Raw genomic sequence first — 26,934 nt, 5'->3', positions numbered from 1 at the left:
AGGGCCGGGCAGGGCGCAGTTTCCACGCGTGCCCGCCCTGGAGGGGTCGTGGGCTCTCGAGGCGGGCGGGCCCTCGGCCGTCCATCACCTCTCCAGGAAGAACTTGAGCGCTCGGTCGATGTTCATGCGGTGACCCACCCTGGTCACGCCCAAGTCCACGTAGTCCTCCTTGGTCAGGGCGGGCAGGTGCGAGCCGTCGATCTCGTGGTCCAAGAACCGGGCCCGGTGCTCGGACAGGCCCAGCCACTCCAGCCAGTCGGCCACGTCGAACTTGGTCCAGAACCCCAGAGGTTTGGCGCCGAACGGCTTGTCCGGGGGTAGCGAGAGCAGCCGGGTGGGCGAGAGGGAGCGCGAGGCCCCGGCCAAGGCCCCTCCGAGCCCCCCGGAGAGCCCGGCGTGCGGCGGCACGAAGACGGGGGCGAAGGGGTCGCTGGAGCCTCCGGCGCCCCCGGTGGGCGAGCCGCGGATGTCGAAGAGGCCGGGGTAGAGGGGTCCGGACGGCAGGATGGGCAGGGACGAGGGCCGCGGCGCGGGGCTGACCTTGTGGTCCGAGGCGGGCAGCAGCGAGGGGCTCGGGGCCCGGCGCAGCAGCGGCGGCCGCATCTCGAAGTCCACGCCCTGGAGGTGGCGGGAGGCCGCGGACGCCGTCGGGGAGGTGGCTCCGGCCGGCCCCGCGCCCGCGGCGGGGACCCCGGCGCCCGCGGGGAGCGGCGGCAGCGGCGTCTTGGGCCAGTTCTGAAACAGGCTGCTGACGGGCTTGGAGAGGAGGGAGGAGGGCTGGGGGTCGTCGGAGAGCCTGCAAAGTGACAAGGGGGCGGGGCGGGGCGGGGCGAGAGGAGGGAGGGCAGAGAGATGGCGAGAGAGAGATGGAGGGAGGCCGGGGTCAGATGAATGCCAGGACAGCGTGAAGGGAGAGAAAGAGGAGAGGACAGGGAGAGGGCGACAGCCAAGAGAGATGAAAGAAAAAGAGACATTAAATGATAATAATAGTCATTGCCACCACTTACTGCTGCTCACGTGTGCCAGGCTTGGTGCTAAGAACGTTAGGGATCACGTCTCAATTTAAGCCCCAGGACAGCTCTGCCGCCTGGCACAACTGCGGCCCAGAGAGGTTTAAGTAACTTGCCTAGGGACACACAGCCAGGAAGTGGCAGAGCGCGGTTATAGGGCACCAAAGTCTGAGCTCTTAACCACTACTCTATACTGCCTTTTGGGTTATGGCCAGTCATAGCAGAGTGGAAGACAGGGAGACGAGAAAGAGAGAGAGAAGGAGGGAGAGAGAGGGGGGAAAAAAAGATGGTGTGCATTCATGGGAGAGAGATGGAAGGGAATGGGGGACAGAGAGAAAAGAGAGATGAAGAGAGGGAGATGAAAGAGAGAAGAAACAAGGGGAGAAAAATGTTCCCCTCATCCCTTTAGCTCCCTCCAGTACGGCCCTGCCTCTGGGCCTCTGAACTGTCTGTTCCCCTCTGCACACTCCGGTGGTCCCCCTCCCTTCCCTCCTCGCATCTTGCCTGACACTTGACAGCCCTTTTCCAAATGTCCCAAACAGCCTCTTCATCCCCTCCCCCCAAGGATGGCTGCAATAATCATGTTCTTTGCTGTCCAGCCTCCGTCCTCGCTAGACCGGAGCGGCCTAGGGCCTGAGCTTTGCTCTTGCCCAGTGTGGTCCTTTATGTAGAAGGGTACCCTGTGATGGAACGTCCAGCATCCAGGCCTTGAGAGAATAAACAAGCACCCTCTCTTCCTCCAGAACACTCAAGAACAGCCAGTGAACTGCTTTAAGGTTTCCAAGGCCTAAGAACCCCACAGTGGAACTTGAGCCTGAAGTTGACCCACGGACAAGCAGAATTCCTGTGAGCTCTCCTCCTCTGGGGGTGAACCAGGAATGTGTTTCCTCCCCGCCCTCTCCCACCAACATTAAGGGTCTAGAGTTGGCTCAGACCTTGCTAGCCCGAAGTCCTTCACCAGTCTCCCAGTTTTGGTTCGTTTGGTTGTTCTGGCCATTGAAACGCAGGGACTCTACCACGGAGACTCCCTCCAGCCCTTTTGCTTTGAAGTTTGAATTTCAAAAAGGGTCTGGTGCTTTTTGCCTAGTGAGCCTGGGATTTCCAGCTTTCTACCTCCACCTCCCCTGGAGCCCAGCCCTTCCCTAAGCCTTCAGGTAGGGACTGCCAGGTCTCTTTTCTGCTAGGTAGAGTCCTCGCCTTAGACCTCGGTCACTCTTGTTACTGGACCTGGGAGCCAGCAGTCGGGGAGCCCCTGATTCCCGGGTCTGCCCCTGGAGGCACAGACATGCGCCTTGATCACCAGGCAGGCACTGGTCCTGGCGGCGAGTGAGGGACCCGAACAGAACCCAGACGCCACCGGGAGGCGGCCCAGTCCTGGACTCAGTCCTGCCAGTCGGCCTCGGGGCGGGCCAGCTCTCCAGCCCCTCTGGCCTCCTCTGCCATCCTGGTGCCCCCACCTACCTCTGCCGCTGGAGGGAGGAGGTCCTCTCCGGGACGTAGCCGGCTCCCCCGTGGTGACTGTCCCCGCCGCTGCCGCCGCCTCCCCGGGCCCAAGGCAGAGCCCCCCCGGCGACCGAGGAGCCCCCGAACTGCTGGAGCTTGGAACTGAGTTCGCTGATGATGCTAGCTTTCACGGTGGCCAGGGCCGAGGCCGGCGGCGGGGCCAGGGGCCCGGGCAGGGGCGGCGGCGGGGGGCCGGGCCCCTCCTCCCAGGGCAGCAGTTTCCGGGGCAGGGAGGAGGCGGCCGGTAAGGGCACCGGTGGGGCTTCGGGCTCCACCGACCCCGGGCTCCCGACCACGCCGGCGGCGGACGGGCCCGCGCAGGCGCTCAGGGCCAGCAGCCCGTCGGTCCCGGCCCCGGTCACGGACACGGTGGGGCTGGTGGGGGTGGCGGGGTCGCGCAGAGCCCCGCCGGGGCCGGGCCGGAGGACCCCGCCGGCGCCCAGGGCCCGGCCCCGGAGCTTGGAGGGGGTCATGAGCTGCGGGGGGAAGGGCGGCCCGGGGGCCCCGCCGCCCCCGAAGGCCTGGCCGTCCAGGTAGGCCACGTAGGTGTCCAGGAGCTCCGGGCCGCCGGCCGCCGCCGCCCCGCCGCCGGCGCCCTCGGCCGACAGGCTGCTGAGCGTGGACGCGCTGCTGATGGTCTCCAGCGGGTGGTCGCTGCTGCTGCGGCTGTCCACCTCCTCGATGCCCGAGTCGGTGCCCGCGGGCGGGTCGGCGCCGGGTGGCGGGCCGGGCGGCGGCGCGGGGGCGGCCGCGGCGGGAGGCCCCGGTGGCGGCGCGTCCCCGGGGGCGGCGGGCGGGCCCTGCGTCAGCGTGGCCACCTCGCTGTCGTAGGACGTCAGGCTGGACGCGGTGGAGTCCAGCGCGGGGCCGGCGGGGCCGGCGCCGGGGGGCGGCCCGGAGGGCGCGGGCCCGGCCGGCGCGGGCGGGTCGGGCAGCGGGTGGGGCGGCCCCGGGGTGAGCGGCGACTCGGGCTTCTCGAAGCTGTTGGAGAATTCGAGGGGCGGCGGCAGCGGCTCCACGAAGAGGAAGTCGCCGTCGTCCACGTCCACCGACGGGGCGGGCGGAGGCAGGACCAGCAGCGGGAGCCCGTTCTCCTCGCCGGGGCCGGCGCGCGGGGAGGCTGGCGCCTGCCGGCGCGGGCTGGGTGGCGGCGGGACCCCCGGGCCGTCGTGGGCCGTGGGTGCCCGGGGCTGGCAGTTCTCCAGGAAGCGCACGTGCAGCGGCAGCCGCTCCGCCTCGTCGGGCGCCGCCGAGCGCCAGGCCTTGCCCGCGGCGGCGTGCGCGTGCGCGGCGGGGGGCTCGGGCCCGAGCTGCAGCAGCAGAGGCCCGACCCCGACCCCGACCCCGACCCCGGGCACCGCAGGGACGCCGGGGGCGGGGGGCAGGCGGTGCAGCAGGGAGCGGCGGGCCGCGGGCGGGCTGGCTTTGTCGGGCCCGCCCAGCCCCGAGCGGAAGCCCAGCTCGCGACGGGTGGTGTCGGGCGGGGCCGCGCCCCAGAGGCGCAGCACGGGCTCGGGGTGCGCGTGGTGGTGCGCGGTGGGCGGCGGCGCCTCGTAGCGCGGCGACGGGGGCCGGGCCGGGGGCTCGGAGGACTCCTTGAGCGCGCGCTCCCGGGCGGCCAGCGCCAGCCCCAGCGGGGACGCGGGGTCTAGGGCCTTGCCGGTGAGCGGGTGCAGCAGCGGGCGCGGCGCTGGGACGCTGGAGAAGGCGCTGCCGCTCGCGTATGCCCGGCCACCGGCCGCGTAGCTCGCCGGCTCCAGGCGCAGGTAGGGCTCGGCGGAGAACATGCCCTCGTCGATGGACTTGGAGTGGCGCAGCCGCGGGCCCGGGGGCTCCACGCCGCCGCCGCCGCCGCCGCCGCCACCGCCGCCGCCGTCCTCGTCGCCCGCGTCGGTGGACAGGAAGAGCGTGGAGCGGCGGCGGGCCTCGCTCTGCCAGCCCCCGTCGCGGCGCGCCGCGCCCACCAGCGCCGCCCCAAACTGGCTGGTGAAGTCCAGGGTGGCGGGGCCGCTGGGCGAGGCGGGGCTGGGCGCGGGCGAAGGGGCGGAGGCGTTGGCGTTGGCGGCGGGCGCGGCGGGCGGCGCGGGGCTGGGGGCCGCGGGGCCCGGCTCGGCCGCGGCGGGGGGCTCGGCCTCGGTGCTGCTGCCCTGGCTGCTTCGGCCGCTGCTGCTGGTGGACGGGGCCTTGATGATGATGGTGGGGATGGCGATGGAGTTCTTCTCGGCGGCGGGCGCGGCGGGCGGCTGCGGGGAGGCGGGCGCGGCGGGCGCGGCCCCGCCCTTCTGCGGCTCGCCCTCCACCTTGGTCTGCTTCACCAGCGGGCCTTTGCGGCCGCGCCCGGCGCGCGCGGGCACGTACATGGCCGCGCTGGCCGCCCGCGGGGGCAGCTGGAAGTAGCGCAGCGCCGGGGCCTGGGTGCCCGCGCCGTGGTGCGAAGGCGACGCGGCCCCCGGGCTCGGGGTGGGGCTGGGCCCGCCGCCCCGCCAGCCCCGCAGACTGGGCTGGGGCCCCAAGGCCAGGCGCGGCGGAGGGTCGTCGGGGGACCCGCCCGTCTCCATCTCGGGGGGGTGCGGGGGGTGCGCGTGGTGGTGGTGCGGCAGCGGCGGTGGCGCGTGGTGGTGGTGGTGGTGCGGTGGGTGGTGGTGGGCCGGGGGCAGGGGCCCGCCGTGGAACAGGCTTTTCTCGCGGCCTCCCACGCGGCCGTCGGGGGGTGAGGGCCCGTCGAAGGACGAGGGAGAGGAGGCAGGGAGGGGACCCCCGGAGCCCGGGTTGAAGGGAGCTCCCCGCGGGGAAGGAGTGAGGCGCCCGGAGGAGGAAGGGGCCGGCGGGGTGCTGTAGGGGGGCTCGGGCGGGGACGTGGTGGGCGGCGGGGGGATGTCCTCCGAGCCGGGCACCGACAGGCTGCGGCTGAACTTCATGGCTGGCGGTGCCAGATAGGGTCGGTCATCCTCCGCGGCCCCTGGGGAGACAGACGGGGGGGCATCCTGGGCCGCTCCCCCAGGCCGCAGGCACGGTGGCGACTATGGATGAGCTCGGAGTGGGCGCCAGCCGCTGGTGTGGCCGCCGGCCCGGCCTCCGGCCCCCGGGGGGCGCGCGCTACACTTCGCCCCAGGCTGGGAGCGCGCGGGGAGACCCGGGCCGGCAGGTTGGACCATATCCAGAGCGGAGGTTGGAAAGGCGGGCGCTAAGCATAGGCGCCACTGCTTGCGCCACTCCTTTAGCCCTCTTGTCCTGAGCGCTGTCCCTGAGGCTTTTGTGCTCAAGGCTAGTGCTCTACCACTGGAGCCACAGCTCCATTTCCGTTCTAGTCTTGCGGGTTTTGCCTGGACTGACCTTGGACCAGTAGCCTCTTAACTCTACCTCCTGTGTAGCTAGAATTACAGACATGGGCTACCATGCCTAGCCCAGGCAGGCTTCATTCACTCCCCCTCTATTGTCAAGCCCCATCTTTATGTCTGGGCCCTGTCCTCTCCCGTCCTGCTGATGCCAGGGCTGTAATATGTCCTCATTTCCTAGCTGCAGAACTCAAAGCCCAGAGAAGTCAAGGCATTTGCCCCAGGTCACTCAGCAAGGGAGGAAATAAAACAGGATTCATACACACATCTCTCAGCCAAAGCCTGACCTGAGTTAGCTGTGGTCTGGCATGTGAACATGCCCATGCGTTCCTATTTCCCCCATAAATGGTCCCCCTGGATCCTCCATCCCTCGTGCCGCCCCTTCGAGTACCTACCAATAGATTTCTGCCGAAGCATCAGCGCAGGTCCAGGAGGCAGGAAAGAAGGACGTTCGTAACTTGGCTGGGAGCGGTGATGGGGATCGAAACTCGACTTTAGCGTGGCAGGCAGACAGAAAAGATGACAGAGAAAAATCAGTGAGGGTGTGAAGTCTCCTGGCTTTCTCCACATCTCGCTGTTCTTTCTCTGAGCTTCTGCAGGGAGTGGAGAGTGGCATGAAGACCACAAGAGGATTGTGGGAAGGTCAAGCATTCTACATGTGGGCAGTGCAGAGAAGGAAAGGGAAAGGACGCCTTCTGGCTCTGCCTGCCGTACCACAAAGCTACCCATTTCCTGCTGTTGCTGCCTGTGCCCACGTCCCATCACTCCACGTTTGCCTGGGTGGCTGCAGTAGCCTCTTGCCACTCTGCTTTCCACACGAGTTAGAAGACCTTTCAAAAAATTTAGGGTGTGATACTGCCCTTCTTGAAAACTAAAGTGAGCTGGGTGCAGTGACACACACCTGTAATTCCAGCAGAGACCAGGAGATTATAAGTTTTGAGGCTAGCCTAGGCTACATAGTGGAAGAGCTGGCTTCACAGGTACAGCTCTCATTCCAGCTGCAGATTGGTTCCAGCAGGCTGATTCTAGTGGGCATCCTTCTGCTGGACCCCTATCTACAGCCCCACCCTGCCTCCCTCCTGAAGTTTACCCCTTAGCACTTGGCACCTGTGACTCACGCTTATAATCCTAGCTACTTAGGAGGCTGAGATTTGAGGATCATGGTTCAAAACCAGCCAGGAAAGTCCAGAAAAAAAGAGGCCAGGAGTGTAGCCTAGTGGTAGAGTGCTTGCCTACCATGCATGAAACCCTGGGTTCGAGTCCGCAGTATACACAGAAAAAAGCTGGAAGTGGTGTGCTGTGGCTAAAGTAGTAGAGCTCTAGCCTTGAGAAAGCCCAAGGACAGTGCTCAGGTCCTGAATTCAAGCTGCAGAACTGGCAAAAAAAAAAAAAAAGTGCAGAAAAAACTCTTATTTCCAATTGACCATCAAAAAGCCAGAAGCAGAGCTGTGACTCAAGTGGTAGAATGCCAGTGTTGAGCAGAAAAGCTCAGGGACTGGCCTTGAGTTCAAACCTTAGGACTGGCGCACACGCACACACGTACACACTTAGAGGTGGAAGAGGGCAGGTCAAAAAAAAAAAGGATCAGAGAGTTTGGCTTAGTGGTAGAGTCCTGGCCTACCATGCATGAAGACCCGGGTTCAATTCCTCGGTACCACATACATAGAAAAAGCCAGAAGTGGTGCTGTGGCTCAAGTGGTAGAGCTCTAGCCTTGAGAAAGCCCAAGGACAGTGCTCAGGCCCTGAATTCAAGCCCCAGTACTGGCAAAGAAAAAACAGGAGGGTGGTGAGAACTGGCATAAGAACGATGATAGTGCTGGAGAAGTCAGAACACTGTCCAAGAAGGCACTGGGCCCAGATGAACAGGCTAAGCTCCACCTACAAACCCAGAACACCCGCCCCCTGCGCATACAGGAAGCCAATCATAGTGCACCAAGTGTGTGACGTCACCGGTTGCCAGGCAGGATCTCGACTCTTTGGGGTCCTGAGCTGGGCCCTCCTGTGTCTATGCAGCCTGACCAGGGGCTGGGAAATTCCTCTTGGGTGACAGAGCAGGACAGAGCAGAGAGAGAGACACAGAATCCCAGGCAGATTGGCAAGGAAATGAGAGTCCCAAGTAGGAGAAAGACTGAGGGGGGGCGGTGTAGGAGAAAGAGAGATGAGACCAGAATAGAAGATGGGACAGGTAATAAATGCCCCAAGGAGAGACAAAAACAACAAAAACAGGAGCCTGGAGCTGATGGCTCAGGCCTGTAAATCTAGCTGTCCTGGAAGCTGAGAGCTGAGGATCTTGGTTCAAAGATATCCTGGGAAGTAGAGTCTGTGAGAAAGGGACAGTGGCTTATAGTGGCAGAGGACCAGCTTTGGGGTAAAAGCTGAGGGAGGGCACAAAGACTTGGGTTCAAGGCCTGATAATGGCACCAAACACAAAAACCCATCTCTAAACTGAGAAATTCCAAGATTCCTGATACAAAATTCTTCCCCTCTTCTTTTTTTTTGGTGGGGGGGGGCATATCACTGAACCTCACACATGGTAGGCAAATGCTCTAGCACTTAAGCCACTCATTCAGCCTTTCCAGTCTGTGTTTTGAGATAGGGTCTTTTTTTTTCTTTTTTCTTTTTTTTTTTGCCAGTCCTGGGGCTTGAGGCAGGGCTTGAGCATTGTCCTGGAGACTTCCTCAAGGCTAGTGCTCTATCATTTGAGCCACAGCACCACTTCTGGCTTTTTCTATGTATGTGATACCCAGGAATTGAACTCAGGTCTTTGTGCATGCTAGGCAAGCACTCTACCACTAGGCCAAACTCCCAGCCCTGAGACAGGGTCTTTCTTGCCATCTTTCCCTGGGTTAGCTTTGACCTCAAGATTCTCCTACCTCTGCCTCCTGAGTTTCTGGGATTTCAGGCATGCCCTACTACACCTAGCTTGTTACCTGCTCTTGTAGAAGAATAAGGTCTTCTATAGCTAATGGGGTAAGTAGCATATGGGGTAGCCTTCATGAGGCCTCTGTACTTGGGCAGGAATATGTGACTTCTCTTTATGGTCCAATTCTGCAATGAAAACTGTACCTCTGCAGTTAAGGCCGCAGGCAACAAATGCTGCCAGTCTCAGCAAGACTGTGTCTGCCTTCCCTGAAGCCTCAGCAAGACTGTGTCTGCCTTCCCAGAAGCCTCAGCAAGACTGTGTCTGCCTTCCCAGAAGCCTCAGCAAGACTGGTGTCTGCCTTTCCAGAAGTTACAGACGCTTCCACACCCACCCCAGCCGTGCAGATTCTGCCAAACAGTGTTTATACTGCTCGTGATTGTGAAATTAGAGTACTTAAGATCCACTGTCGATCTCACAATGGAATGTGTTGACGAAGATTCCCATATTACCATATCACAAATTGGGCTTTAAAAAATATTTTGATAACTCTATTTTGGTATAACTGGCTTCTTTTGTTCACTTACATATAACATTTGTGCATTTATAAGCATCTCTCCCTCTCTCCCTCCCATCTGGTACTAGGGACTGAACCCAGGGCCTTGAGCATGCTGATTAAGCACTCTACCACTGGAGCCAGGCCCCTAGCCTTTTTGGTTACATGTTTTTTTGTTTTGTTTTGTTTTTGCCAGTCCTGGGCTTGAGCTCAGGGCCTGAGCACTGTCCTTGGACTTTCTCAAGGCTAGAGCTCTACCACTTGAGCCTCAGCACCACTTCCAGCTTTTTTCTATGTATGTGGTACCAAGGAATCAAACCCGGGTCTTTGTGCATGCTAGGAAAGCACTCAACCACTAGGCCAAACTCCAGGCCCCTACATGTTGTTTTTGAGCCAGAGATGTTTAGGTGTCAAGGGCCTCGTCCATTGGGAGGCGCTCAGCTCCATCACAAGGGCCAGGGTTCCCTTGGGGGTGAGATCCATGAAGAAGAGGAAGGGCAAAAGGAGAGGAGGAGGGGTGCATTGATTGAACTACTTTATATGGACATGTGAAAATGGAATGGCAAAGCCATTAAAACAGATTTAAAAGGGAGAGGGGGTGAATTTGATCAGAGCAATATGAAAGTATGGATCACAATTAAACTCCTTTGCACAGTTAATACACACTATTAAAAAAGCTAGGGCTGGCTGGGAGCATGGCCTAGTGGTAGAGTGCTTGCCTATCATGCACAAACTCTAGGTTCGATTCCCTGGTACCACATAAACAGAAAAAGGCAGAAGTGGTGCTGTGGCTCAAGTTGAAGAACTCTAGCCTTAAGAAAGCCCAAGGAGGCCAGGAGTTTGGCCTAGTGGTTAAAGTGCTTGCCTAGCATGTGCGAAGACCCGGGTTCGATTCCTTGGTACCACATACATACAAAAACGCTGGAAGTGGTGCTGAGGCTCAAGTGGTAGAGCTCTAGCCTTGAGAAAGTCCAAGGACAGTGCTCAGGCCCTGAGCTCAAGCCCAGGACTGGCAAAAAAAAAAAAAAGAAAAAAAGAAAGCCCAAGGACAGTGCTCAGGCCCTGAGTTCAAGCCACAGGACTGGCCAAAACAAACAAACAAAACTAGGGGTGGGCTAGGAATGTGGCCTAATGGTAGATGCTTGCTAGCAAGCATGAAGCCCTGGACTTGATTCCTTGGTACTACATGCACAGAAAAGGTTAGAAGTGGTGCTATGGCTCAAGTGGTAGAGTACTAGCCTTGAGAAAGCTCAAGGACAGTGCCCAGGCCCTGAGTTCAGTCCCCAGGACTGGTAGAAAAAAAAAAGGCTAGGGCTACACTCTGGACTGGCTGGGTTGAAATGAAATCTTATATCCTTTGCTGAGTCTCAGTGTCTCCATCTGTAAATGGGCTGATAACTGCTTACTACAAGCATAATTCTCAGTAATGGTTGAGATAATCCACTAAAAACCAGTTTCAGCCAGGTGGCTGGTGGCTCATGCCTGTAATCCTAGCTACTCAGGAGGCTGAGATCTGAGGGTCATGGTTCAAAACCAGCTGAGGCTAAAGTCCTTGAGACTCTTATCTCCAATTAACCATCAGAAAACCAGAAGTCAAGTTGTGGCTCAAATTGGTAGTGTGCTAGCCTTGAGAAATAAAAAAGGTCAAGGACAGAGCTCAGGCAGATTTTAAGCCCCATGATTGAACAACAATAAAAAAAGTCACAGCATCTGGAAATGATCTGCACACCCTAGAGGCTAGTTTCTTGTGTGGAAAGCACAGAGAAAAATTTTCTTGTTGTTTTGAGACAAGTTTTCCTGTTTTCCAGGCTGGTCTCAAGCAATCTCATTGCCTCAGCCTCCTGAATAACGAGACTACAGATGTATGCTACTGTACCCTGCTTAATATGAGTATGTTGAGACTACAGATGTATGCTACTGTACCCTGCTTAATATGAGTATATTGAGACTACTGTGTGGCAAGCACCTGTCACCATGGCGGTCACCATGATGGGATGGCCATCTGTGACATTCTTTTGCTTCCCTAACTCTTCTGAGTTGGGTCAAAAAGAGGTGGGACGAGAGAAACAGGAAAAGAGGGGTACATGGAAGAAAAGATGGGGTATGAAAGGAGGGAGACTGTGGATGGGGGGTGGTAAGAAAGGAGGTGTCCAGTGTGGAGGAAGCAGAGGAACCAGGAAGTGGTCCCCAGGAGAAGCCTAAAGGAGGGGAAGGGGGCAGGAATGCAGCCCTGGGTGTCCTCCCGATGCCAGGCTGCCTACCTCGGTGGCGAAGAAACCTTTGGGCCGGTGCTTGCCCAGGGATGCCAGGCCTCCCGGCCCAGGGCTCTCGCTTGCACTGATTGTCTGCTGAGCTGCCGCCAGGATTTCGTCCAGTTTATCTGCGGGGGAGACCGGGGAAGGAAGCTTGCTTTGCACGCTCCCCAGGAGGAAGGCAGGGAGCTCCTCGGGACCAGAGAATGAAGGGCTCCACCCCTGGAGATACTGCCCGGCCCCAAAGTCCGGGTGGCCAGCAATGAGAAGGGGCACAGGCAGAGGAGAGAACCCCACAGGAGGGAGGTGGGAGCAGGCAGGGGGTGGAGAGGGCTGGGGGATGGACTGGGCACCCAAGTCCTGGGCACTGGTGGTGGCAGAGGATGGGGGTGCACAGAGAGGGTGAGGGTGCGGTGAGGGCCGGGGCAGCCTGCGGACAAGGCCGGGCATCTTACTGAGAGCCATCTGATACACCGTCCGCTTCTTCTCCATGCTGGGCACGGGCGGGGGCTGCTGCTCATACTCTGTGGGCAAAGGGTGGCGCTGAAGCCCGCGAGCGCCCCCTGCCGGGCGAGCGGGCCGAGTGGGCGTGGCCGCCGGTGTGGGCTGGTGGGCGTGGCCCGCGGGCGTGCGCAGGCGCAGTGGGGGCAATGAGGGGCCAGGGGTGAGGGCGGGGCGAGTCCGCAGGGGCCCTCCCGCCAGTCCTGTGCCCACTCACCACTCTTCTTCTTCCAGGGGGAGACTAGCCCGTGGGGGGAGGCAGTAGAGGAGCCAAGAGTTAGGAGGTCAGGGGGAGGCCAGGGGCCCCTTCTCTTGGATGCCCTCCTCCCTTAGGGTGCCCCGGGGGGGTCAGGGCGGCCAGATGTCCGACTAGCACCCTGTCAGGGGCAGTGGGACTCCCTAGGTGCACCGAGCCCTGTCTGTTAATGGGAGCCAGTGGCAAGAGCTAGAGAATGGGGGTGGGGTGGTGGAGGGGGTCAGAAGGAGAGAGAGAGCGATCCGCAGAGAGGGACAGAGAGACCCCCAAGAGGGACACATGGAGACCCTGGGAGACCCCGAGAGGGACAGCGACTCCGAGAAGGACGCACAGAGACCCTGAAAGGGACAGAGACCCCAAGAGGGACACACGGAGACTCTGGGAGACCCTACGAGACCCTGAAAGGGACAGACAGAGATCCCGAGAGACCCCCAAGAGACCCCGACAGAGAAACAGATACGGAAGGACAGAGGGAAGTCACCACTCCAACACCCTTCCCAGCGACACACAGGTAAGCAGGCCCCAGGCAGGCCCAAGGTCCAGGGGAGAGACAGAACAGGGTGAGGACAAGGACCCCTGGTCACTAACAACACTGACAACTCCAGGGGTGTCAGCCCACACCCCCTCGCCCTTCCTGCCCTATGGCCTTGGGGCCCTGGTTCCACTCTTACCCATTTCCTCCAGCTCTGAGGTCATGGACTTGGATCGCAGGGAGATGGCGGGGGGTGGGAGCCGCTTGGCCTGCTGGGGTGCTGGAAGGATGGGGTGGGGTGAACAGCATTAGCATCCCAGGGAGAAGCCCCCCTCGACCCCGCACCAGCATCCCTCTGTACCACAGCATCCCTCTGGAGGAAGCACCTTTCTTGTGGACGGCCTCATCCATGTCCGGGTGCCGTGTCACCATGACCACCTTAACCATGAGCGTGTTGCCTCCTTGGCGAATCATGTTCACCACCTGCCGGTGGCCCACCTTCACCACATTCTGCCCGTTCACCTGCAGGTGGATGGGTGCGTCCAGCTTCAGAGCCCCCATAGAGCCTGCCCTGCCCACAGCCCTTTCCTCCACCATGTCCACGTCCCCCTGCTAGGGCCCTGGGATGGGGAGAGGGCCCAGGGATGGAGAGAGGGCCCTGGGATGGGGAGAGGGCCCAGGGATGGGGAGAGGGTCTAGAGATGAGGAGAGGGCCTAGAGATGGGGAGAGGGCCCAGGGATGGGGAGAGGGCCCAGGGATGGGGAGAGGTCCTAGAGATGGGGAGAGGGCCCAGGGATGGGGAGAGGGCCTAGAGATGGAGAGAGGGCCCATTCCCCTCTGCCTGGCTTCTCCCAGCCTGGAATGTGCTGGGGCAGCTCTGGGCCATTAGAAAGAATGGCCTTTGGATGGAATGTCTGGTGAAAGCGGAGGTGGGCTGAGGGGTGGGGCTAGTGCCCAAGAAGGATCTAGATAGAACTAGCAGTCATCTCAGGGTGGTGAGGGGTTCTGGGGAGCGCGGCCTGTGGCCAGGACTCACCTCAATGAGGAAGTCGCCCATCCGCAGTCCGGCCCGCCATGCCACGCCACCCTCGTCCACCGACTCCAGGTACTGCAGCGCCGGGAAGGCCGGGGTGGGGGTGAACTCCTCGATGGGGGTCTGCGCTGCCGGCGGGCGGGGTCGGAGGGGAGAGAGTGAAGAGACCCAGCAGGGGATGGGGCTCAGACCCAAGTCACAGAGGCCTCGCTGTAGCTGGGGGACCAGCACCCCAGGGTGGGGTGGGATAGTGGGTGGTGGGCTGGGGTCTCCCCCCACCTCCCCTTTCCACACTCCCCACCCTAGTCTGGGTCCCCAAGCCCTCGCCCCCCCTCCCTGTCCAGCACTCACCCTTGGCTCCCCGGAGCACGAACCCAAACCCTTCACTGTCTTTTTTCTGTAGCAAAACCGTCTTCTCCTTGATGATGTAATCGCTGGCAGGGAGGCAGGAGACATGGGGGGAAGATAATGAGACAGAGCAGGTGCCCCACCCAGCACCCCAGCCCCCCATCCCCGGCCATTCATGGTGCCTCCCGGCTCCTCTTCCACACTCTGTGTATGTGTGCTCCCCGCAGCCCTACAGTCCTCCCCCTCAGGGCCCAGAGTGCTCTGGCTCCCACTCACTGATTTTTCATTCATCCATCCATGCTCCCCTCCGCCCACCATTCAGCAGGTAGTACCCAGCCCGCTGTGCATGCTGCACCCACGGGAGCGCAGGGAGAAGGCCCCGCATCACCACAGCCTGCCTGGGGTCCCCGCTGGCTACTTCCTGTCTGTGACCTTGGGGCTATGATTTTCACTTTGGGCGCCTCGGTTCCCTCATCCGTGATGGGGGTAATGACACCTGATGGGACTGTTGGGGAGACTTGGGAGGGAGAAAATACAAGCACAGGTGTGTCCAGTGGGCTTCCTTCACTGTTTTTGTTTTTTTTCAGTCCTGGGGCTTGAACTCAGGGCCTGAGCACTGTCCTTGGGTTTTCCTCAAAGCTAGAGCTCTACCACTTGAGCCACAGCACCACTCCTGGCTTTTTCTATGTATGTGGTGCCAAGGAATCAAACCCGGGTCTTCACGCATGCTAGGCAGGCATTCTACCACTAGGCCAAACTCCCCACCCTTCCTTCACTGTTCTTAGATCAGAGTATTTTGTGTGTATATGTGCCGATCTGGGGCTTGGCTTGATTGAATTCAGGGCCTGGTCTCTGTCCTTCTGTCTCTGAGTTATTAGTTAGAGTGTGTGTGTGTGTTTGCATAAGACTGATGCTCGAACACTTTGAACCACACCTCCACTTCTAGCTTTTTGGTGGCTAATTGGAGATAAGAGTCTCACAGACTTTCCTGCCTGGGTTGGATTCAAACCATGATCTTCAGATCTCAGCCTCCTGAGTAGCTAGGATTACAGCCACCAGTGCCTGGCTAAAGCCAAGCAAGTATTAAGCTTATTTTCCCCTACTGGGGATGAAACCTTGCAAGGCCTTGGCACATGCTAGGAAATGGCTCTGCCATTTGAGTCACCAGCTCCCCCCACCTTGTGTGTTGTGTTGTGTGTGTGTGTGTTGTGTGTGTGTTGTGTGTGTTGTGTGTGTGGTGTGTGTGTGGTGTATGTGGTGTGTGTGTGGTGTATGTGGTGTGTGTGTTGTGTGTGTGGTGTGTGTGTTGTGTGTGTGTGGTGTGTGTGTGTGTTGTGTGTGGTGTGTGTGTGGTGTATGTGGTGTGTGTGTTGTGTGTGTGTTGTGTGTGTGTTGTGTTGTGTGTGTGGTGTGTGTTGTTTGTTGTGTGTGTGTGTGGTGTGTGTGTGGTGTGTGTTGTGTGTTGTGTGTGTGTGTGGTGTGTGTTGTGTGTGTGGTGTGTGTTGTGTGTGTGTTGTGTGTGTGTTGTGTGCGTTGTGTGTTGTGTGTGTGTGTTGTGTGTGTTGTGTGTGTGTGTTGTGTGTGTGTGGTGTGTGTTGTGTGTGGTGTGTGTGTGTGTTGTGTGTGTGTGGTGTGTGTTGTGTGTGTGTGTGTTGTGTGTGTTGTGTGTAAAGATCCTATTAACATTTTCCAGGGGTTGGCCTGGACGTTTCTGTCTTCCTGATTCCTTAGCAGCTGGGCTTATCCACATTCACTACTATGCCTGGCTTGACACACATCCTCCAAACCCCTTCACTGTTGTAGGTATGACAGTGCCACCTCCAAGGTCCCCAGAACATGGGAAACACAGCTGGCTGTGCTCAGCCACCAGCTGCCTGTGACTTCCTATCAGCACACACCAGAACACAGCGTAAACCGTGACGCTCTTCCATCTCCTGTGTGTCCCCCAGCTCATCTCAAGTCTACCTCTGCATGCTGTAGTACCAGCTACAAAGATACAAACTCCCCATCATGGCCCCTGCCATGCCGCCAGACCCCCAACAATATAAACTTGTCATGATGGCCCCCGCAGCCTGGCTGGGCGGACCCCCTCCTCACTGCCTTCCATCTCAACCTGTGCTCAGGCTCCCTGAAAACAGCAGTGTCACTGCTCCCACTGAAAGAGGACACAACACCCCCAGCCTGCAGGCCGTTCCATCCACCCCCAGAGGACCCTAGAACCTGCCCCCTGGAGCTGTCAGAATGCATGCCTGGCCTTGCCTCAGAGGAGCACTTCAGCCAGAGCATCGCCACATGTGTTCTAACAATGCCCAAACCCCCTCATAAATCCCCTTCCAGGGCCCTAACACACTCCAATAATAGCCAAGCGGGCTCCCCAATTATCTGCACCACAGATTCTGCAAAGCTGCCCTCCACACATACTGCCGTGTCTTGCACAAACCCCCACACGCTCCAGTAAAACACTTCCCCTCCAATCCTGGTCTATTCCCCACACAGGCCCCCTGTATGCATCTAGCACAGGAAAATAATGGACCCCATGCAAGCACCCTGAGTATGGCTCTGATTCCCTGCCATGCCCCAGCTGTGCGGCCCGTACATCTGCACCAAAGCCACGGTATGGTGCCTGTGCACACAGTGGCCTCTGCCTCATGGGACCCCCACACACATGTGCACTCAGACACACTCTAGCCACTCGGCCCTGAGGACCTGGAATGGTGGCGGTTCACGCCTGTAATCCCTGCTACTCAGGAAGCTGAGATCTGAGGATCATGGTTCAAAGCCAGCCCTCACAGGTCTGTCAGACTTCTATCTTCAGTTACCCATCAAAAAACTGGAAGTAGAGCTGTGGCTCAAGTAGTAGAGCACCAGACTTGAGCAAAAAAGCTCAGGGCAGTGCCCAGCTTCTGAGCTGAAGCCCCACTACTGGTCTAATAAACACATTCATAGTCCCCCCCCCCAACACACACACACACACACACACACACACACACACACACACACACACACACACACACACCATGTCTTCCTCTGCCTGACCTTAGCTATGCCCCAAGCGTCAAGCCACCTTTGGGGAGGGATGGGGCAGGTGTGGGGAGCATACAGAGTGCTGAGGGAGGGAGGCAGGCAGGCAAGAAGAAAGGCTTTGAGGGGCACAGCTAATGGAGTTTGTGGGGGGGAGTCACAGCTGCTTGGTCCTGACCAGACTTTCTGAGACAAACTTGCCCCCATTCCCTGACCCTGACAAAGCCCTCCTCCATGTCGTCCATCCTCTGTGTCCTTGCTATGCCCATTGCCCCCTCCCAGGCCTCCAAGGCCCCTCAACAGCCACTGGTGCCCTTCAGCTCTCCTTCAGACATGGCTTCCTTCTTCCATTCAGGCCTCAGACCCAGCTCCCCCATCTTTCCCTCTGTCCCCCAGAACCTGTCTTTCAACCCCATCCTGAAACTGAGCCCTCCCCCCACCGTGACAAAGGAGCCCTTCCCAGCGAGACGCCAGATCCCTTCTCACAACCGGCTTCTGAGACAGAAGGAGACGGGGGCACAGGGGCAGTGACTTCAACTGCACCCCAGAAAACCATAACCTCCATTCCACCGCACCTGAATGCCTCCGACCCCTTCCCAGATATCCCGGATTCAACCCTGAGCTGCCCCTCCAGCCCTGGAGTTTGTCCAAGCCGAAGGCAACCACACACAAGTAACTCACACGGAAGGCCAGGCTCTTCCGCTTTAATTTGCATGCTCATTTGCATATTCATTTAGTCCCTGTCATATTTACACAGATTTCCACCAGCCCCTAGAGAGACTACATAAGCGTTTGTTGCCGTCCTACTGGATGCAGAAACTGAGGCACCAGAGAGAATGGGCTCCCGATAACGGGTCAATCACAACCTGAGTTCCCTACCAGGGCGACATCCCCAATAGCGCACCCCAGTGTCCCAGCACACCCAGGCCACCATTCTCCATCCCTCTCACTCTCCTTCATCCTGCAGACTTCTCTCAGCCCCACTCTCGTGACCTTGCCAAGTCCCAGCTGTTCTGTGAGCCCTTCCCACCCCCCAGCTGCCCCCCAATTCCTCTGACTTCTGTGACCTCCTCGTCTCCCCCTCCCCCTCCACTCCGTCCTCGGCTGGCCTGGGCTGTCTCCCACAGCCTCTCCTGCCTCCTCTCAGGGGCACCGCGCCACAGGGCTCTGTACCTACCGAGGAGGCGACCCCATGACGCCCCAGGTTCCTTCTGAGCTGTGGCCCCCACCCATGGCAGCTCTCCGGCTGGTGACTCCTGCGTCCCTCCTCCACCGGCTCGCAGCTACTCATTTACATTCCACGTCCTCCAGCTCCACTGCATCCCTCCTCTCCCCCATTTCTGTTCTCCACGCATTCTGCACCCACAGCACCCCACTCTGACAGCCCCCACTCTCCCTCTTCCTGCCCAGACCCCTCCATCCCCCATGCCCTCTGCCCACGCAGCAGCAGTAGCACCCCATTCATGCTTGGGGCGCACTCCACCTGCCCGCCAGGAGCTGGCACGGCGCTTCCCCCCCCCCCCACTTAGTGTCCCTATGAAGCCAGAGCCATGTGGCCAGCTTAATCACCCACCCGGGCCCCACACCCCACCGAGTCCCTCTGAAACACTCTGCCCCCCTCCCCACAGACCCCCTTCTCCACAGGCGGCCAGAGGCCCCCACCGGGTGGCTAGCCTGTCCCCATGCAGGGAAGGGGCCCAGGGCAGTCCCTCTCCACGCAGAAGCTGCGCCTTGGCTCTGCACACTCGCCCATGCAGGCAGAGAGCACAGCCTTTGGCTGAAGGGTCCCCTCATGCACAGAGCCCTGGGGGACAGGGACATGGAGGGGCATGGGGGAGCAGAGCAGGCAGGGGAGGAGGGGTGCTGGGCAAGGCCTCAGCAGTGCCTGGGAGAGACCCACTCCATCTCACAGGAGGGCGCGTGCTCGCACGCGCGTGCTCGTGCACACACACACACACACACACACAGAGTCCTGCTTCAGGTCACACACAGACACTGTGACACAGGGACACACAGATGGACACGGCTGGGGGGGGCCAGAGGCCGCCATCCCCCCTGTCTCTCACACATGCTGTCACACACAGCCGCACACTGGCACACAGTTGCACAGGCGGCCGCGGCACACACCGTCACCGTCACTGTCACTGTCACACACGCGCTCCCGGCGGCAGGCCGCCGCACACCGACACGCAGCGCAGCGGAAAAGCGGAGGGAGGGCGGCCGGGGGCGGGGGCTGTGTGAATGGGAGCGAGGGGCATGAATGGGGGCCTGGCCCACTCCAGGAAGAGGGGCGGGGACTGGGGGCGCGGAGGGCGGCGGAAAGGGCAGCGGGCCCCGGGCACCCCGGCGCGAGGGGTCCGATGGGGAGGCTGACGGGGGGGGGGGGGGCTCGGGCGGGGAGCTGGGGGAGCCCGGAGGGGGCGGGGAAGCCTTCCCGGCCGAGGACGTGTTTGGGGGGCCGGGGTGGCGGGGAGGGGAGCGCAGCCCGGGGTCGGGGGCGGCGCGGGGGGACCCCAGGGCCGGCGGCGCCGGTTACCTGTAGATGTACCAGACGCTGCGCCGCCGGGGGCCCAGGGCCGGCCAGCTGGAGGAGAGCGCGGGGGGCGGCTGCGGCACGGAGCCCCCCGCGGGGCCGAGCCCCCCGCCCGCGCCGCCGACGCCGCCGACCGCAGACAAAGCCATCGCCGCCGCCGCCAGGGCCCCGGCCCGGGTCCCCGTCCCGGTCCCGGCCGCCCCCGCCGCCGCCGCCGCCGCCGCGTCCCCGCTCGGCCGAACCCCCGTGTCCGGGCCCCCAGGCCCCGCCTCATGCTGACCCGCGCCGGGAGGGGGGCGGGCGCGGGGAGGGGGCGCGCACCCCCGCGGGAGGGAGGGCCGGCCGGGGGCTCACATGCCGGGGCGCGGGGGGCGCGGCGGGCGGCGGCGGCGGCCCGGGCACCGCGGACGGCTCCGGAGGCGCCGCGCGCTTTAACCCCTTGGCGTCCTGCGCCGGTGGCGGGAGGGGGCGGCGGGGGGAGCGGGGCCTCGGCGGGAGGGGGGGGAGGGAGGGAGGCACTTCCGGTCGGCCCCCCTTCCCCGGCCCTCCCGCGCAGGTGCAGAGGAGCGCACCGCATCACGCCCGGCGCCCGGCCACCGCGTGCGGAGACGCGCGGGCCAAGCCCCCGCCGCCGGCGCGGGGACCCCGGCCCCCGCCACACACTGGCTCCGACACCTCCCCCAAGGCGGCCTGGAAGGAGCCGGACCCCCAGACTCGGCCCGGACCGGACAGGGGAGGCGCGAGGAGAGGAACGTCCTGTCCTCCCCTTCCAAAGCAGCCCGGCGGAGGGGCTCAGCCCCCACAGATCGCGAGAGGGGGGCGGGCAGCGGGGGGCGGGCAGCGGGGGGGCACGAAGGGGACCCGCCGGGGACGCAGGTGCACCGCACAGGCCCGGCCGCGCACTGCGGAGGGGGCGGGGGAGGGGCTCCGACGCAGCACGGGCGCGCACACACGGGGCACACGCGTGCACACGCACACATCCGCACACTCGCACCCGCGCGTGTGCACACGCATACACACGCACGCGCAGGAACGTGTATCCACCACGCGTACCCGCGAGCACACGTACACAGGCGTACACAGGTACGCACACGTATACACGTGTGGTCATGCCTGCACACGCACGCACGCACAGGGACACAGCCAGGCAGGTTTGCGGGATGCGAGGGAAGCAGGGAGGTCCGGAGAGCTCCCCGCCCCCACCCCCGCTCAGCCCGTGGAAAAGTGACTCCCCTCCCCCACCAAGGCGAGACAGACAAGCAGCAGGTTTGGGGTGTGCATGGGGGGACCCTCCATACTCACCTGCGGCCCAGAGCTGGAGCACGCCCAGGGGTCCTAGCCCCGCCCCTCCCCGCCCTCTCCCCTCCCCAGCCCGGCCCCGTCCCCACTGGCCAGAACACAGACACGTAGGTTTGGACACATTTAATGGAAGGGTGCTGTGAACAAGGGGACCCTTCCCTGGACTGGGGGTGCGGACACCAGATCAAGACCTTCCTGGCCCCCCTCCACGGCCCTTCGCCCTGGGAGCCCCGCGGGGGCGCCGTCCCTCACCCCTCACCACTCGGGATGAGCATGCAGTCGGGGCGCCGGCGCGCGCTCCCCCAGCCCCGACGTGCACAGCCAGCCGTCCGTCACACGCACCCGCGGCACCCACACCAACGCGCCCGTCTGCGCCGGGGCGCACTGACAGCAAAGACCACGTACAGGCTTTCCAGCCACACATGCGGACAGAGGCAGCCATGCAGGCCCGCGGAGACGCGCTCGGCTCGTGCACGCGCACACACCCGCTCGGCACACGAGCCCCCCCCCCCCCCGCACCCGGCCTGACCCCAGCCCCGCCCCGCCCCGCCCCTCTCACCTCCCGGGGCCAATCCCATCCATCAAGCTTCAGAGGCAAATCAGCCAGCAGCCAGGGAGGGGAAAGGTGTCAGTGCGCCCGCCCCTCTCCCTGCCCCTCGGCCCCGACGCCCTCCCCACCCTGGGCACCGGCTGGCGAGGACCCCTGCCTGCCCAGAGGCCCGGGCCGGTGGGCTGGAAGGAGACCATGAGGCTGCCAGCCACGCCGCCACGAGCACCCGAGGCCCCCACACACCCCAGGCCCCATCCAAAGTTGGGCGGTCCCGGTGGCTGACCGGACTTGGACTCTTGGCTGTGCTTCTGAAGCTAACTCAGCTTCTCCCACCCTGCAGACACCGTCCGACCCGAGGAGGGTCGTTGTGTAAAGTGGTCTTACAGTGTGGGCGAGGGGGGCAGGAAGGACACCTGAGGTGTGGGGACATTTACCTTGGGGCATCAAAGCTGTCATAGGAGCCCACGGTATAGTGCCGGAAGAGTCTCTTGGCCTTGTCACTTCGACTTTCTGCAAGGGGGGAGCAAGGGACAATCTTGGACCCTCACTTTGCAAATCATTAGCCCACCCCCAGGTCCCCTCCTTACTGCCTGGCCCCCCCATCCCTGTCTGCAGAAAGAAAGGCAGGGCTGTGAGTGCCTGGACAGTGGTGGGGCGCCCTCACCTTGCTTGCCCTCCTGGGAGCGGTTCGCCACCTCTTCCAGGCAGTCAGAGGGAAACCATCCAACTCGACCCTTGACCTGGCCTTCCCAGAAGCCTCCTTCCCCGATGCTGAGCACTGGAGAGGGAGCAGCGACACACACACAAACACACAAACACACACACACACACACACACACACACACACACACACAAAGCTCCAGATTTCTGCTCTTCAGCCCCCAGTGCCTGGTGCTGGGGCGTCCTTTAGAATTGTTGGTGGAAGTGGGGAGAGGACGGACCCAATAGGGAGTTCAAGAGGCTTCATACAGCAGTCTACATCTGTAACCCCAGCTCACACCTGCAATCCCAGCTACTTGGGAGGTGGAGATTGGAAGGATCAAGGTTCAAGGCAGACAATGCCACCACAGGCGCTGGCCTGTGACCTCAGTCATACAGGAAACAGAGGTGGGAAGATTAAGGTCTGGCCATTAACTACTGCGTGAAATCTAGCCAGGCACAGTGGCTCACACCTGTAATCCTGGCTACTCAGGAGGCTGAGATCTGAGAATCGAGGTTCAAAGCCAGCCCAGGCAGGAAAGTCTATGAGACCCTTTTCTCCAATTAACCACCAGAAAACGGTCAACGGCGCTGTGGCTCAAAGTGGTAGCATGCTAGCCTTGAGCTGAGGAGCTCAAGGGAACAGCACCCAGGCTCTGAGTTCAAGACCCATGATCAATAACAACAACAAATGTGAAATCGTTTCTGAAAAAAAAAATACGCAATGCATAAAAGGCTGGGTTTGTGATTCCAGTGGTAGAGCACCTGCCCAGCAAGTGCAAGGCCCTGAGTTCAAACCCCAGTACTGCCCTCCTCCAAAAAACAACAACAAAAAAGACCCAGGGGAGAGGACTCTACTCCATGACTGGGTCCCCCCAAGGTAAGGGACAGGTCTGCACTTGGCCCTGGTGGCCTGTGGGCCCCACATTTAGCATGCGAATGCCCTCTGCCATTTTGTGCTAGGAGCAGGTACACATGGACAGATGAAGAAGGACAGCCAATGCTTATACAGAACCTCCAAGGGAGGCCTGTGCCTCCCACACACTGGTGAGGGCTGAGCCCCTTGCAGTCTAAACTCAGAGCCTTGCCCCTGACAGGCAGGTGTTCTACCGCTTGAGCCATCCACGTCCCTTGCCCTTTTGCTTTTACAGCCAGAATAGGTTCTGCTGACATGGAGCCTCTAGGTCAGCAGGCCCTGGAGCTGCAACTACTGCAAGTAACTGAAGACTTCGATACGGGGGCAGTGCTCACTGAGATGGGAATGAAGTAGAAAGCAGAGGGGGTCCAGAAAAGAGAGGAAGGGAGGTAAGGAGGAGAAAGGGGAGGGAGGGAGGGAGGGAGGAAAGGAGGGAGGGAGGGCAGTTTGGAAGAGTTGGAGTGGAAAATAAGATGAGCAGCCAAGAGAATCAACCCCAGAAACCTGCAGAGGGGCCAGTGGGACCAGTGGGCTTCAGTTCTGAGAGGGAGCCCTGATGCCACAGCTTGGGGTCAGGTTCAGTGACTGGGGGTGTGGCCAGACCTTGCTTTGACTGCAAGAGGGTGTGTAAAACTAGAGGACTGCCAGGCACAAGCGGCTCATGCCTGCCTATAATCCCAGCTACTCGGGATGCTGAGAGCTGAGGATCCCGGTTCAAACTGGGAGGGCACACACCACACAAAGAAAATTGTCACTTGAAGGGCACTGACCAGGCCAGGGCAGCACCCAGGTTGTCCAGCTACTGGCCTGCACAAGTGAGCGGCAAGGATCAGGTTTGGACTGGAGTGTCCCCCTGGACGATGGGTTTGGGGAGATACTCATGCCATAAGGGCTCAAATGCCCGGCGCCCGCCCCCCCCCCCCCCCCAGTTACCTTTGATCTTCTCGCCCTTGCTCAAGGAGATCTCCCCTTCCCCTTGGGCCTGGTAGGATTTCACGGCCATGAAGGACCGGCCAGGAACGGCTGAGTAGAGCTTCCTCCGTCTTCCGCGGCTGCCCAGGGAGCCCCCAGGGCCCCCGGAGCCCCCAGTGCCCCCGGCTGGCCCTTCCCGGGGGGCTCCGCTGGAGCTGTATACACAGAGGGTGTGAGAGGCAGGGGGAGTGGAGGGAGGGGGCGCCTCTGGGAGGACAGGGGGACCTTGGGTGGGGGGAGATGAAGCATCAGGTCTGGTGTCTGGGGTGACAGGGGAGAGAGGGCATTTGGGGAGACCCCATCTGCTTGCCTACTGCCAACATGAAGCCTCCTCGCCTGCCTCTGCACCTGGCTCTCTGCTGCTTCCCTGCCCCTCTGTCCCCACCTCACCCACCATCAGTGACCCGCAGCGCACTCTGGGTCACCTCCAAGTCTCCTAGCCACGTGCCTCCTGATCCCACCATGGGGCCTGCCCTTTCTGCCCTCTTGCTTCTCTTCCCTCAGTGGCCTCAGTTTCCCCTGCTTCTCCTCCCCAGCTCACCTGCACGCCACTCCCTCCATCCTCTTCCCACCCTGTCCTGTCATCCCGTCATGTCAAGTGAGAGTTCTCTGGGGGACAGGGTCAGGAGAGGGGCTCACCCAGGGACAACCAGGGACTTGGAGGGCCGCCCCACCCCTCTTGGGATGCGGGCTGGAGTTGGGGTGTTTCTAATGAGGGAATTTGGCTGGGGGGTGTCGGAGTCTTGCCCTACCTAGGCCGCCCACGAGGCTGCCTCTTAGCTTCTTCAGGGTGCCTCCCTCGGGATGGGGAGCGGGCCCGGGCCCCACGGGGGCTGCTGGCGCTGCGTAGCGTCCCACTGCTGAGTTTGGTGCTGGGGGCTGGGGGCTGCGACTGGTTCTGGGGTCCTGAGGTAGCACCAGGAGCCCCGGAAGATGAGGCTCCAGGGGCAGAGAACACCATCCAATCTGGCAGTGCCATGCTGGTGTCACTGTTGGCTCGAAGCAGCGCTGGGGGCACCGTCAGCCCTGCACCAGGGGTGCCCCGCCGCCGGGCTGCGTACTTGGGGGACTCCTGGAAGGGCACTAGGATGTGGTGTGTGTGGGGGGACATGGGGTGTGGAGAGGGATGGAGACAGGCAGAGATCACATAAGGAAGAAAAGGAGAATGAGAGAGACAAGAATGAGGGGGGGCTCTTCAGACATGAGGGTTCTAGGTCTCTTCCTCATGCATCCAATCAAGTTTCAACTCTGTGTGTGTGCGCGTGTGTGTGTGTGTGTGCGTGTGTGTGTGTGCGTGTGTGTGTGCGCGTGTGTGCGCGTGCGCGTGTGCGTGTGTGCGTGCGTGTGTGCGTGCGTGCGTGTGTGCGTGCGTGTGTGTGTGTCCTGGGTCTGAACTCAGGGCCTTGAGCTTTTTTGCTCAAGGCTGATGCTTCTCCTCCAAAGATGTGGCTTTTGGGTAATTGGAAATAAGAGCTCCATGGACTTTCCTGTCCAGGCTGACTTCACACCTCAGTCCTCAGATCTCAGCTTCCTGAGGAGCTAGGATTACAGGCATCAACACCAGTGCCCAGCTCAAAGCCTAACTCTCTAATCCCAGCAGGAACCCCAGTAGCCCCCAACTTCCACTCACCCACATCCTGTTCCCGATGGTTGCGAATCAGCTCACCCAGCTCAAAATTCCCAGCAATCACAGCCACCTGGATGGAGGGGTGCAGCCAGGGGTCCGGGGGAGAAACAGAGCAGAAACTCACTGGGGCTCCCCAGCCCAAGCCTCCTTCCAGCCACTCTGCCCTCCTCCCTGCACTTCTCTGCCTAATCCTCAGCTCCACTTCTGGTTTTTAGGTGGTTAGAGATGAGTCTCAGGACTTTCCTGCTTGGGTGTTTTCCCTCTCCCTCCCCCCGCCTCTCCTTTTCTTTCTGCCAGTCCTGGGGCATGAAGTCAGGGCCCAAGCACTGTCCCTGAGCTTCTCTTGCTTACGACTGACACTCTACCACTTGAACCACAGCGCCATTTCCGGCTTTTGTTCTGTGTATGTGGTACCGAGGAATCCAACCCAGGGCTTCATGCATGCTAGGCAAGCACTCTACCACTAAGCCACCTTCCTGCCCCTTGGGCTGGTTTCTTTTGGGTTATTTTCTTCACAGTGCTAGGATTAGAACTCAGGCACTCTGTCACTGAGCTACACCACAAATGCAGCCCAAAGTTGTATCTGGGCTGTCGGCCTCCTGTTCGTCTTGCTTCCCACAAACCTAGAATGGAGGTGCCCAGCCATGTGCTCAGTTACTGGCTGAAAGGGGATTTCGTGAACTTTTCTGCCCAGGCTGCCTCAAACCACCATGCTCTCTGACTCAGCCTCTCCGCCCGTGCCTGGCTGCCTCAGTCTTCTTCATCTCCCCACCCCAAGCCTTGCAGTCACACATCAGTCGCCACCAGCCCCAGACCTGGAAAGGTGTCTGTCCGTTGTTATTCTTCACATCCTTGTTTGCCCCTCGATAGAGAAGGATCCTGGCACACGTTTCCTGAGGGTGGGACAGAAAACCAAAATCAAAGCTGCTGTGAGTGTATGACAAGCAGGGAACCACATAGAAACATGAGGAATAAGTACGACCTTTATGTGCTCTGTCCAGAACCACAGCCCCACAAGAATTCTGGTTTAGGTCCAGGAGTTTGGCCTAGTAGTCGAGTGCCTGCCTAGCCTGCATGAACACCCAGGTTTGATTCCTCGATGCCACATACACAGAAAAAGCTGGAAGTAGTGCTGAGGCTCAAGTGGTAGAGCATTACCCTTGAGAAAGCCCGAGAACAGTGCTCAGGCA

At 60.9% G+C, this 26,934-nt stretch overlaps 1 protein-coding gene across 1 annotated transcript in view; it reads right to left on the bottom strand.

Annotated features, from left to right (window-relative positions):
- The window catches only part of Shank1 (SH3 and multiple ankyrin repeat domains 1), a 39,378-nt gene continuing 12,444 nt past the window's right edge, over positions 1–26,934 (bottom strand). The window contains exons 9-25 of the mRNA XM_090322060.1: positions 26,560–26,637; positions 25,748–25,814; positions 24,870–25,200; positions 24,079–24,272; positions 22,195–22,308; positions 21,965–22,040; positions 21,540–21,566; positions 14,131–14,213; positions 13,783–13,907; positions 13,132–13,267; positions 12,945–13,025; positions 12,235–12,258; positions 11,972–12,040; positions 11,526–11,644; positions 6,244–6,340; positions 2,472–5,472; positions 1–796 (exon numbers count right to left, since the gene is read on the bottom strand). Of these exons, the coding sequence (XP_090178186.1) occupies positions 85–796; positions 2,472–5,472; positions 6,244–6,340; positions 11,526–11,644; positions 11,972–12,040; positions 12,235–12,258; positions 12,945–13,025; positions 13,132–13,267; positions 13,783–13,907; positions 14,131–14,213; positions 21,540–21,566; positions 21,965–22,040; positions 22,195–22,308; positions 24,079–24,272; positions 24,870–25,200; positions 25,748–25,814; positions 26,560–26,637 (5,334 nt within the window). The 3' untranslated portion in view covers positions 1–84. The remainder of the gene's footprint in view (positions 797–2,471; positions 5,473–6,243; positions 6,341–11,525; positions 11,645–11,971; positions 12,041–12,234; positions 12,259–12,944; positions 13,026–13,131; positions 13,268–13,782; positions 13,908–14,130; positions 14,214–21,539; positions 21,567–21,964; positions 22,041–22,194; positions 22,309–24,078; positions 24,273–24,869; positions 25,201–25,747; positions 25,815–26,559; positions 26,638–26,934) is intronic.

Source organism: Megascapheus bottae, chromosome 31 (assembly GCF_031878675.1).
Source record: "Megascapheus bottae isolate mThoBot1 chromosome 31, mThoBot2.hap1, whole genome shotgun sequence".
In the NCBI taxonomy this organism is placed as follows: Eukaryota; Metazoa; Chordata; class Mammalia; order Rodentia; family Geomyidae; genus Megascapheus; species Megascapheus bottae.
This window is presented reverse-complemented; position numbering and strand designations above follow the sequence as displayed.